Source organism: Notolepis coatsorum, assembly GCF_963971535.1.
Source record: "Notolepis coatsorum genome assembly, chromosome: 4".
NCBI lineage: Eukaryota > Metazoa > Chordata > Actinopteri > Aulopiformes > Paralepididae > Notolepis > Notolepis coatsorum.
Window position 1 is genome coordinate 108970317 of NC_140168.1, and position 12814 is coordinate 108983130.

Genomic DNA, 12814 nt, shown 5'->3' on the forward strand with positions numbered 1-12814 from the left:
CAGTGGAGACGTCACAGAGGAGCGTGGCGCCGCTGTCGTGAAACACCACATCCTCAAGTCGAAGTCCTGTCACAGCCGTCCTGAACGCCTGAAGGTCTGAGTCGGTGAGCTGGTCAGCAGCCATGGCAACATAGTCGATGCCCAGGTGCACAGGACTGACACGCGCCCGGGAGAGGCAGTCCGCCACCTGGTTGTCTTTACCGGCTACATGCTGGATGTCGGTAGTGAACTCCGATATGGCGGAAAGTTGGCGCTGCTGCCGCCCCGACCATGGCTCCGTGGTCTTGGCCATGGCAAACGTTAGGGGCTTGTGGTCGACAAAAACTGTGAACTTGCGGCTCTCCAGCAAGAACCTGAAGTGACGTATGGCGAGGAAGAGGGCCAGGAGCTCCCTGTCGAATGTACTATACTTCCTCTCGTTGTCGCGCAGCTTCCTACTGAAGAAGGCCAGAGGCTGCCAGGCGCCAGCCACCCACTGCTCGCACACCGCACCTACTGCATAATCTGAGGCATCGGTGGTGAGGGCTATAGGAGCAGCAGGAGATGGGTGTGCCAGCATGGCAGCGTTGGCAAGGGCAGCCTTAGAGCCCTCAAATGCCTGGACCCGCTCCGGGGACCAGCCCACGTCATCGTTGGCTCTCTTCCCCTTCAACGCCTCGTACAGAGGTCTCATCAGGTGAGCCGCATGGGCTATAAACCTATTGTAAAAATTAACCATCCCCAGGAACTCCTGGAGAGGTTTGATGGTGAGGGGGCGGGGGAAAGCAGCAATTGCCTCCACCTTGGCGGGTAGAGGAACAGCCCCCTGGGAAGAGACATGGTGGCCCAGGAAATCCATGGCCGGCAGGCCAAACTGACATTTGGCCGGGTCCACGATCAGCCCATGCTCGTTGAGCCGCTCGAACAGTTGACGGAGATGTCCCCGATGCTCCTCCACCGATGCACTGGCTACCAGGATGTCGTCCAGATAAATAAACAAAAATTATAGGCCTCGCAGCACAGAGTCCATCAGCCGCTGGAATGTTTGCGCTGCCCCTTTAAGGCCGAATGGCATGCGCAGGAATTCAAACAGTCCAAACGGGGTGATAATGGCAGTCTTGGGCACGTCGAGCGGATGGACCGGTACCTGGTGGTAGCCACGCACCAAATCTATTTTAGAAAAAATGGTGGCGCCCGCCAGGTGGGCAGAGAAATCCTGGATATGTGGCACTGGGTACCGGTCATGAGTGGTGATGTTATTTAGGCGACGGAAATCACCACACGGACGCCACTTCCCGTCCGCCTTGGGGACCAGGTGTAGTGGGGAGGCCCAAGGACTGTTGGACTGGCGCACAATGCCGAGCCGTTCCATTGTGGCAAACTCCTCCCTGGCTATTGCCAGTTTAGCAGCATCCAGGTGGCGCGCCCGTGCATAAACTGGCGGGCCCACCGTTGGGATGTAATGTTCCACCCCATGCTTGGCGACAGAGGCAGAGAAAGTGGGGACAGTCAGAGCAGGAAACTCAGCGAGGAGGCGCTGGTACATATCGCCTGTGGCGAGCATATTGGCCAGGGCAGGCGGCCCCGGCCCCCCCAGTGTGCAGGGGTATGTGTCAAAGGACACAGAGCCAATCAGCCTATGGTTCGCAACGTCCACTAACAGTCTGTGAGCACACAAAAAATCTGCGCCCAGTATAGGCACCGACACTGAAGCAATAATAAATTCCCAGCTAAACTGCTGTCCATGTAAACACATAGTCACGTACCTGGTACCAAACGTACGGATGGAAGTCCCATTAGCCGTGTCCAGGGGTGGTCCATGTCCGTTTCCCAAGGCGTCCGTGGCCGACGCAGGCAGGATGCTCCTCTGGTCGCCAGAATCCACCAACAGACGCCTTCCAGACAACGTGTCCTCAATAAACAACAGCTCGTTGATATTGACGCCAGCGCTCATAGCCGCTAACGAGCGCCGGCTCTCGCGTTTCCCTGGTTACCAAAGGTGCATGGTGGAACACAGCTCTTCGCTTTGTTGCCAAAACGGCGATGATAATAACAAAGCCCTCTATCATCCCTCTGTGTCTGATCCCCCACCCGATCAGCCACCCGATCAGACACAGCAGCCACACAGTACTGACGGGAGGCCAGTAGTATTCTGTCCGCCTCCTCTGCCAACCCCCGGTAATCCTTGGTGCGCACGAGAGGCGAGCTGGCCAGAGCCGTGCGCACCGGAGTCGGGAGTTGACGCAGGAACAGCTGCACAAAAATAAATGTAGCGTCACCTGAACCAAGCAGTGCTAGCATGTTCTCCATCAGTTCTGTTGGTTTACTGTCCCCCAATCCGTTGAGGGACAATAGGCGCTCTGCGCGCTCTGCATCTGACAGCTGGAAAATGCGCAACAGCTGTTCTCTGAGCGCGTCGTATTTGCCGGCTGCTGGCGGCTCTCTCAGGCATCCCATCAGCCGGCGTGTAGTGGATGAATCCAATGCCGCGACAACATGATAATATTTCGTCTCATCCGACGTTATTCCGCGGAGGTGAAATTGTGCCTCGATGTGCTGAAACCACGGGGCCGGGTCATGCTGCCAAAACTCTGGCAACTTGACTGTAGCTGCATACACTGCGGGAACCACAGCCGGTGGATTCTCGTTATTGCTCATATTTCACACGTTTAGGGTCACCACTGTGGAAGTGCATCAATGAGACGAGCAGACGGAGTATCGAGTCTCTGAACTTTACTTCCAAACAAATCCAACAGAACCAAGGTACAGCCACACCCTTAAGTCAACTCCCTCCTGTCACTCAATCAGTGTCCATTCTGAAGTGAGACACCTCCATCTAGTGTCCACCACAATATAATGTTATTCTTTTCTTTTTTTTGGCTACCTGATTATGGCAAAAGACATGATTATGGCAAAACTTAACTTAAATAATATTAATAATCACTATTATGGGCCCATAAAACATGTATTCAGCACTTTTGAATGCATACATTAATTCCAGACTGACTGCTGAAAGATTGTACAATTTAAACATTTTCTCTTTGCATACAACAAAATGTACATTAAAGTCAAGTGCATTTTCTTTTCTCTGTAGGATAACTACAACAAGTGCATTCATAACAAAGCCAAGGTGCTTTAAAACTGCATAAAGATCTGCATAAAGACACACACACAAGAGGTGTTGATGTACTTGATGTTTGTTTGTTGTGTTGCATATTTGAAATAAACTTCAATCAAATCAAACCCCCCCTCTTAAAAACAAAAACCTGTGTTTAACCTAGCCATCTATAAAACATCATGCTAAAACTGTGAAACAAATGTCCTACTTGCCTAAAGAAAGAAATACATAGCAAACATGACTCAGTTATGCAATAGTGCTGCTGCTTTTTATTTTGTTAATCTTTTAGTTAATAAGACTAAAATATGACTACAACCATTTGACGACGGCTTCCTGTCCTCGCATTTCCATTTCCGGTTTAACGTTAAATTTTCAACAACAGATTGCTGCTAATTAAAGACTTCATGGAAACGGAGTAACGTTAACGGTATGTTGCGTTCATACGTGTAGTGTAGTATGAACTCGACATAGCGTTAACATTACTCCGTTTCAAGTGTTGCTGCCACCGTTGCGTCGCAGATGGATGGTACACTGTTAGCTCCGTAGCTAATCCGCTCCTAGAGACTATCAGTATCAACGGCATCTGGCTTGAGGGCTGCCCGGTGGCATGTAACTATGTTCCCACAGGTACTAAATAATCGTTCCGATGGGGAACTGGTGGCGGGCCGTTTCAGAATAAATAAAATAAATAACTCGCTAAACTCTTCTTTCACGCTATCGTATCCTCTTTCCCGTCTCCTCCAAACAACATGTGCACTGACTTGGCACCGCCTCTCTGTGTGTGTGTGTGACGTAGATGGGCGGGCCGCGGGTGTGTGAGAGAGAGGAAAGCAGGAGTCTGCACGCTGCAGCGCTTCTTGAGGAAAGCACTGCGAGTGTCCTCTCGGCCGCGCCGCCATATAAACTGACGCGACAACATATACTCGATGTTCGCGATATAGTACAGTACTACATTTCATGTAGAACAATCCGCGATACATCGAGTATACTCGATATATCGCCCACCCCTACTACTGAGCGGGGCGGACTAGTCTGCCCAACATAGTCACTGCGGTGGATCTGCGGCGGACTAATGTGTGATCTAGCTGGAGTGTGAGCAGAGGGATAAAAAGTCCTACCCTCATGACGTAGTGTACCAAAAGTTTGCCTATGGGTCAGCACAAACTCGTCAGCGAGCACCGCAGCCTGAGCCAACGTACCAACTTTTTGCTCACTCAGATACGTAGCCAAACGGTCAGACAGACTACACTTAAATTCCTCAAGCTACATTAATTCAGACACGTCACTTGCCTTACACCACCGAAAAAATTTAGACTCCTTCTCACGAGCAAACTCCACAAAAGTCCTGCCAGGCAACTTTTTGTGAGCTCGAAATTTTTGTCTGTCTGCCTCTGGCACTAGCTCATAGGCTCTAAGTACAGCCGTCTTGATTGAGTCATAAGACAAGCTATCACTTAGAGGGAGGCAGACAAAATCTCCTGGGCTTTCCCAGTCAGTTTACACTGGAGCAAAAGAGCCCAGACCTCTTTAGGCCATTTCAAAGAGGTAGCAACTCGCTCAAAAGCATTAAAATAGGAGTCTACCTCCGCCTCACGAAATTGAGGTACAAGAGATATACGTCTACTCGCATCGAAAGCTCCCACAGCCGTGGAAGAAGAATGAGCAGCTTCAAGCTCGAGTTGCTTCATTTTAACCTCTGTTTCCATACAGCAGTTGTCCCTCTCAGCCTCCATCTCCAGCTCCATTTTTCTAATAGCCAACCTGTGACTATATTCCCTCTCCTCCTTCCTCTCCTCAAATTGCAACCGTGCTCAACTTAATTTAAGACTGGCCTCCGCAGTACTTCCACTAGGGAAGGGTGAAGTACGTCTGGGCATTGGAGATGGGGGAGGCTTATCCTCTACCTCGTCTGTAAGTGGTTCCACCATCTCAGCTACTCCTTCCTCCTGCTCCTCGTCTGAGCCAGAATGAGAAGGAATAGCAGACGCACCTTCACCTGCACCGAGTACCTTCTTATACACCAGTAGCCGTACTACCTCCTCCACAATCATCAAATTTGCTGATGACACAGTAGTGGTGGGCCTGATCTCTGCCAACGACGAGAGGGCCCACCTGGAAGAGGTAGAGAATCTGTCACAGTGGTGTCAGGAGAACTGCCTCTCCCTGAATGTCAGCAAAACAAAAGAGATGATTGTGGACTTCAGGAGGTCGGGGGTCAAGGACTACAGCCCCCTCAGCATCGACGGGGCACCGGTTGAGAGGGTGAACAGTTTCAAGTACCTCGGAGCCCACATATCCGAGGACTTGACATGGACCACACACATTGACAGTGTTGTGAAGAAGGCACGACAACGCCTCTACTTCCTCAGGCGCCTAAGGAAGTTCCAAGTCAGTCAGAAGATCCTTAAGAACTTCTACTCATGTACATTAGAGAGCATCCTGACTGGCAACATCACCTCCTGGTTTGGGAATAGCACTGCACAAGACCGTAGCAGACTACAAAGAGTGACACGTTCAGCCGAACGCACAATTGGAGGGGGGCTTCCCACCCTCCAGAACATTTACAACAAGCAGTGCAGGGGTAAGGCTAAGAGAATCATCAAGGACTCCAGCCACCCGAACAACTGCCTCTTTGAACTGCTGCGGTCAGGCAAGCGATACCAGAGTCTCAAGGCGAGCACAGAAAGACTCAGAAGAAGCTTCTATCCCCAGGCCATCAGGCTGCTCAACGAACAATAAACACTATGCAACAACCATCAAATGCACACAGCACACACACCCACACGCACACACTCACTTTAAACAAACAACACACTGCAGCACCCACTCTCCACACTTTAGATCACCTAAACACACTTTATATTTATTGGTAAAGGATTTGCACTACAACTCGTACACCTTACTGTAAATTGTATCTAAATTGTACCTCATCCCATTTCTGCTTTGCACTATATAGTATTGTATATTAGTACATTGCATAGTATATTGTATATTGTATGGTAACTCAGTTACTTCTATTCTGCATCGAACATTGTACATATGTCTATACTGAACACTGTGACCTCTATTTTTACTTCTATTTTACATGCTATACTATTTTATTTCATACTTATCTTGTCTAGCACAGTCTCTGGAGCGTAACAGTAAGAAGCATTTTGTATAAAGTATTCTGTACTTCTGTATGACAACTATTAAAGAAACTTGAAACTCAGGTCAGCCTTTGCCAGACTCTTTGCAAGGCTGACCTGAAAAATGTGAGGCGATGGCACACAGATCCTCCTTCCTACGCTCAACCGAGGGATCATCTAAAAACTCCTCCACACTAAAAGTTGCCATTATCAAAGAGAAACCAGCGCAAACATACCTAAACCAATTCTCACCAAACACCAGCCTACCTAACGTGCCCACTGCACACCAACACCAAATGTCTGTTGCCTAATTACAAGCCCCCATTTATGTTATGCACCCCAGTAAGGGGACGCAACACAAGGCCACAGACAGGGTAGGTGAGGGTGCAGTGACACAAAACCACAGAAACAATTTGCAAAATAATAGTATTATATTATTTTTATAACAAACATTATTACGGTCACCATTGTGACCAGTGGGATTAATCAACACATTTTATTATTTATTTTTCTATTTCATTGAACATTGCACATGTTAACACTTTAAGGACCAGCCACGAGTTTATACGTGTTACGGTGCCATGCGTTGTGGACCAGAGCCACAAGTTAACTCGTGGCGAGTTGTTATTGTTTTATTCCATATTAATAACGCTATTAAGGTCCCCGATCGACTTGCAGGACCTACCCACATATTTGATTTTCGAAACATGCAATACCGGCCATATCCGCTTAGGGGCGCCATCGCTCCACTGCAGTATCATTGAGGGCGATTGAAAAAAATAAATGTTTACTGTCTGTGGGCGTTTCCTATGAGCCTCGATCCCAGCCGAACTCCATCTTTGATCCCGTTACCGAACGCAGATTTCAGCCTGGAATAATGGGATTTATGATCAGCCAATGGACATATCGATCTACCAGATTCCGATGATTAATGACGAAATGCTGCCGGCGATCACATGGGCTGACGGTAGGATACTATTCCCCCAAATTACAGCTGGATTGGACATTGTTTTAAAACGCAACGTGATCGATCTGTGAAAATGGCTACTTGAACGCACACTGTATTGCTAATCAATAATAGTAATCGGCGTCCCCCGCCGCCCCCATTTCATCCATAGATGCTCTGTAATAGTCCGGATGCTACGCAGTTTGTTTTATTTCATTCGTATATATACAGCAGAAATGGCGTTTGTTATAACGTGACTAGCCTTTAGCCTATTATCTAGCTCCCCAGAAAAAAGACGAGGCGAAAACTGCGATGAACCTTATATTCACGGCGCTATAAAATGACAACCAATCGATGGATATTTATTTTCTTTAAGCCATTATGAAGGCACGGTTTATGCACTCAAGTGACAATGAGAATGGACAGATAGCAATATTATAAAGTATATATATAGCTGTTAGAAAGTACATCGGTTTGTTGACAAAGCGTTGTCCTCCAGCCATATATTACACTGCAAGCCGTGGTCGTCAATAAGCAATTTTTTTTACTCAAAATGTGAGTATTACCAAGTCAACTTGTGTTCTTAAAACAATGACAATAAACATAGTTTTATTAGGTTGAAATAATGTGGTTGTGTACTTATTTTTCTGTTAATTTATTATGGATTGAAAACTGAAAACCTTAATGCACAGTAACTGAACTCAATATTTTTAAGTTTTGGTAACTTATTATTATTTATTTTTTTACAGTGTAGTCTTGCGATCAATCAAAACTTATTTACACGATATACCTCACATTCACCCTCCATTCACATCCTGGTGTTCTCCATTAGGCCTGTAGGTGGAGCTATGACAGCACACGTACAGTACACACACCGATGGTGTGTGATGTGTCCAAAAATGAATGGGCAAATGTGAGTGAAATGGTCGCACTGTATGCAGCTGTTTGTCTGCATTGCATTCCCCCCCCCCCCCCCCCAACTCAGATTTAGGGTTGATACAACCATCATAATACTATTGTTAATAATGACTAACAATAATGATGTAATAATGTAAAAATTATCATTAAAAAGACCTGATTATGAGAAAAAAATATTACGATGCATGGAATATTGTTGAGGCACACTAGTTATAACGATATTTCAAACAGCCACTCCATGTCAAAAAGGTTGCTGACCCCTGCTCTAGTGTCTAGTCGATTTTGTGTTTTGAGCACAAAGTTCATCATAGATCTAGCCTCTTCATTTTGCTCTCAAAGTGCACCAGATTGATGCATTTAACCGAGGTTCACACCACCACAGTCTCACTAAATCCTGTGGGAAACACTGAGGATTCAAATTTTTTTACGGCTGTGGATAGGGCGTTCCACATTGTTGTGGCATAATTGCGAAACGTGTTTAGTCCCTTGTTTGTATGATAACAAGCCTTTTAGTTCATGGTTCAAAGTAATGGGAAAAGGGTGCTAGCTCGCCATCAATCAGAAGCTAGCCACAAGACTTGCATTCACGCTCTCCAGCACACAGCCTCCCTGCCTGGCACAATAACCACAACAGTAGGGTCTATAGTCACAGTCAGGACAGTAGGCTCTACAAGTAGGCTCCCTTAAAACCCTAACGCTTTAAAAAATAAAATACAGTGGAGGTTAAAATAAGAATATGACTTGGCCTGAAAAAAAGTTCAGTCAGGAGATATTTTTTAGCTTTAATCCCTGGGAACACAAAATATACTGGTTCACTAAACAACAAAGAGCGCAAAGACCCAGAGCTCTGCCACCAGCTCTCACACAAAAGACTCCAAAAAGCCACAGCTCTACAAAACACTAAAGATATTTCCTAAACTAACAACGCAAGTACCAGAGCCTTCACCAGCTCTACCAAAACGTACCCTAAGAGCCTCAGCTCTATTACCAGAAGACACAAAGGGAGTTACCACCAAAGACACCAAGAGCTCTGATGATGAATCCCACTCATTCTTAAACTCAAAAGCGTGTTCGCGCTAAATTAATTTGCATACCGACACGCCCACCATATCCTTATAGGGCGAATGAGGCGTGTGTAAAACAGCCGTGGTTCGGCATTTGATCCCGGTCTGATATATTCAACAGGAAGCGATTTGCGACTGATCTCAAAATGACACACACACACACGTCTCACGACTTGCGAATCAGTGCATGTGTGTGTGTTCCTGTGCTCGTGTGTGTGTGTGTTAATCTGATGACAAATAAAGACTTATACTTGTACTTATACGTATACGTACTGTATAGTGCGAAATAAATCGTTCCAGCAAAGTAGGCTTTGTCAACACTGAACGACTGGCTGCTCGCTTGTCAAGAACCAATCGTGCAGTATACTGATATATATATGCCGCTGATCCTATGCTCTCTCCTTTCAGAGAGAGATGACCGGTGACAGATCCGGTATTTCCGAACATGGGTTCGGAAATACCGGATTTGTCACCTGTCATCTCCTCTGAAATGTCTCTGTGGCTAAAACGAGTGCGCTCAGAACTTTAGGTGTGGAGCAGAGGAGAGGAGAGGTTGTAAATATGCGTTCTATATACACCAACCAGTTCACTCCCCTGGACAGCTCAGTCAAGGCCTTCAAGTACGCAGACGACACCACCATCCTGGGCCTCATCTCCAACAACGACGACTTTGAGGACTTCAAAAAAAACACCCATACTCCCAATAACCATCGCAGACCAACCCATAACCCTAACTGATTCATTCAAGTTCCTCGGCACCCACATCAGCAATACACTCAAATGGGACATTAACACCACTGCCATCATCAAAAAGGCCCAGCAGCGCCTGTACTTCCTCAGACAACTGAGGAAGTACAGAGTCCAACAACACCTGCTGGTCCAATTTTACACTGCCATAATTCAAAGTATCCTCACCTCATCGATCACAGTCTGGTACGGTTCCACTGATAAACACACCAAACACAAACTCCAACGCATCACCAAGACAGCCTCCAAAATAATTGGCTGCCCCCTCCCCTCTCTGGACTCCATCTACACCTCACGCACAGTCACCCGATCTGTTAAAATAGTCAACGACTACCAGCACACCACTTATTCCAGCGCATGCCCTCAGGTCGCTACAGGTCCATTCTAACCAGACACACACGCTTCACAAACAGTTTTTTCCCCACAGCAGTCCGAACACTGAACACCCTGGCCCGCCCCCCTTTGCACAGACGGGCAAGCATCTGTCACTGACTGACACTGTTACCGTGACTGTCCTATATGTATTTATGTATATATGTTTTTGACGTTTTTGATGTTTGATGTCTGTTTCATGTTTGATGTAACCAGTGCTCAACATCTGTACCGAAAACAATTACCACCAACCATCGTTGTGTGGCATTAAAGTATCTTGTATCTTGTATGCGTACGGCCTGGGCAGCCAGCATCTAACTGTTCTAACAGCAATATATAATCCATTTCAGAAGCAGAACGCATGCAATAAGTTATAATAATAATAATGATAATAATTATTGAAAAGTTCTGGGTTTATAAAGTCGTATTTGGGGGTACTGTATTTGGGGGCAATTGACCAATGGTTTGCTTTCAACCCATGAACTCCTTCCTCTCATTTTATATATATATTTTTATTTTATCTACTAAAACTGTATTGTATTATATTGTTTGTTTTGTAAAGTGTCTTTGAGAATTAGGAAAAGCGCTATATAAATCTTATTTATTATTATTATTATGAATGGTAGGCTTTTTTAAATGTTTCTCATCTGGGTAAGAGTTTCTTATCTGGGTAAGAGTGCTCTCGACCACTCTTAGAATTTGGTCCTGCCTGAGAGAAGAGCAACAATAAGAAAACATTGCTGAATCCCAGGTAAGAACAAAATAAGAGGAAATGCTAGTTAAGAACGAAATCTGTTCTTATATCGCTTCATGAATGAGTGGTTACCAATGGTTACAGGCAGCCATGTCGGAAGAGAGACGACTACTACGCAGACATTACTTGCAAGGCCTCTGTTTGTGAAAAGGAGAAGTGTTGTGTCATGAATGAGTCTGTCGGCCTTGATGTGACGTTGTGGTCGTCCTCCGCTGCAGCTGAAGGGCGAGTCGGAGCAGTCTGCCCAGCAGCAGAGCCGGCTGAACGAGGTCATCCGGGCCGTCACTCAGGTAGGGGGAATCACCGGCTCACTTAGCCCCTTAACACATCCTGCGCCAAAAACGTTGTACAACGTGTTTCAAGGTCATGCTAATTCTGCCATTCCACGGCGTACGACGTTATTGAGATCATATTTAATTTTTTCGCCATGGTATTCAGAATGCCCTCACCCAGCCTCGGCTGATACAGTGGGAGCCTGCACAACTCTGCAACGCTTCAATACTTCCGCCTGGTGGATGATCGGCGAGTTACAACCGGAAATGGAACGAGTCGATCTCGGTGCATCTGGCAAATGCGTCCGGCACTCACATATTGTTGCGGGACTCTAGACACACGTCCGTGTGTAGCGATCGCTGCCATAACGCAATAATCGATATGATTTGGGCGTTTATTATGATTATACAAACCGGAAATGGATCTAGGAGACTCCGTCAAATAAGTGGGATCTTTTTCCTCCAGTCTCATCGGCGAACGGTAAGAGGACGCTGACGTCATTTTCAGCGTGTTTGTTTATTATTATTAATGCAAACCGCTCTGATCAATATATCACCCATACTACATAAAGCATTTACTGACGATCACGGAATTATAAACGACCCCCCCCCTCCCCCCGTTCATCCGCGCATGATAAGTCATAACGTTTAGGATCATGTACAGTTGACATTTTTTATATAGCGTGTATCGCCAACAAACGGCAGTTGATAATCTATATATGCGTTTATGCCTATAACTCACGTTCTAGGAATTACTGCAGAAAACGATAAAAACATATTTATATTCTAGAGTCTAGACGGTATTTTCGTATGAATCTATGAATGAAAAAGTATAACGTTCCTACATCCTGAACGATAGATAATCGATGTTGAATGGGCCATAGTAATGTCAATTTAGCAATACAATTAAAAAAGTTATAGCCCTGCAAAGAAGGTGAACATCTCCATAGGCTTAGAGTGGTGGCAGTGATCATACATTGATGGATATAAGCGTGGCAGTTAATGTGTTAAGCTTACCCCACATTTTGTCAGTCCAAGGATAAAAACAATACACAGAAAATGAGTTTTTTTAGAAATGTTTTTGTAATGGGTGTACCGCAATAATTCAGCGCGATTATCCAAAATGGCCATCCACTTCAATTCATTCAGACGTGCGAGTCGGGACAAAGGACTGCACGTTAGCCTAGCTTAGCACAATGAATGGAAGCGGACAGTGTCGGTTAGCCTTCGGGAGAGGTGTTAGTTGGACAATGCCTAGGCTAACCGGCACTGTCCGCTTCCATTCATTGTGCTAAGCTAGGCTACCGTGTAGCCAGATAGCTTTCTAGTGAACGCACAAAGAGAGGAAACTGGTCTCTATCTTCTTGTCTCTCTCTGGAGAAGACGGTAAGCTCATTTCCCTAAATGTTGGCGTGTTCCTTTTTAAGTTCCAAAGGGAAAGCAGACACAGAGGTAAATGTAGATCTGCTATCTTATTAATGAGGAGCACCTAATGTCTACTTGCCCATCAATTAGC

At 46.0% G+C, this 12814-nt stretch overlaps 1 protein-coding gene across 1 annotated transcript in view; it reads left to right on the top strand.

The window, feature by feature from the left end:
- Positions 1-12814, top strand: part of focad (focadhesin) — a gene marked incomplete at its 5' end in the record, with an annotated part of 227009 nt that overhangs the window by 165654 nt on the left and 48541 nt on the right. Inside the window, one exon of the mRNA XM_084312069.1 lies at positions 11245-11316. Coding sequence (XP_084168195.1) covers positions 11245-11316 — 72 coding nt within the window. The remainder of the gene's footprint in view (positions 1-11244; positions 11317-12814) is intronic.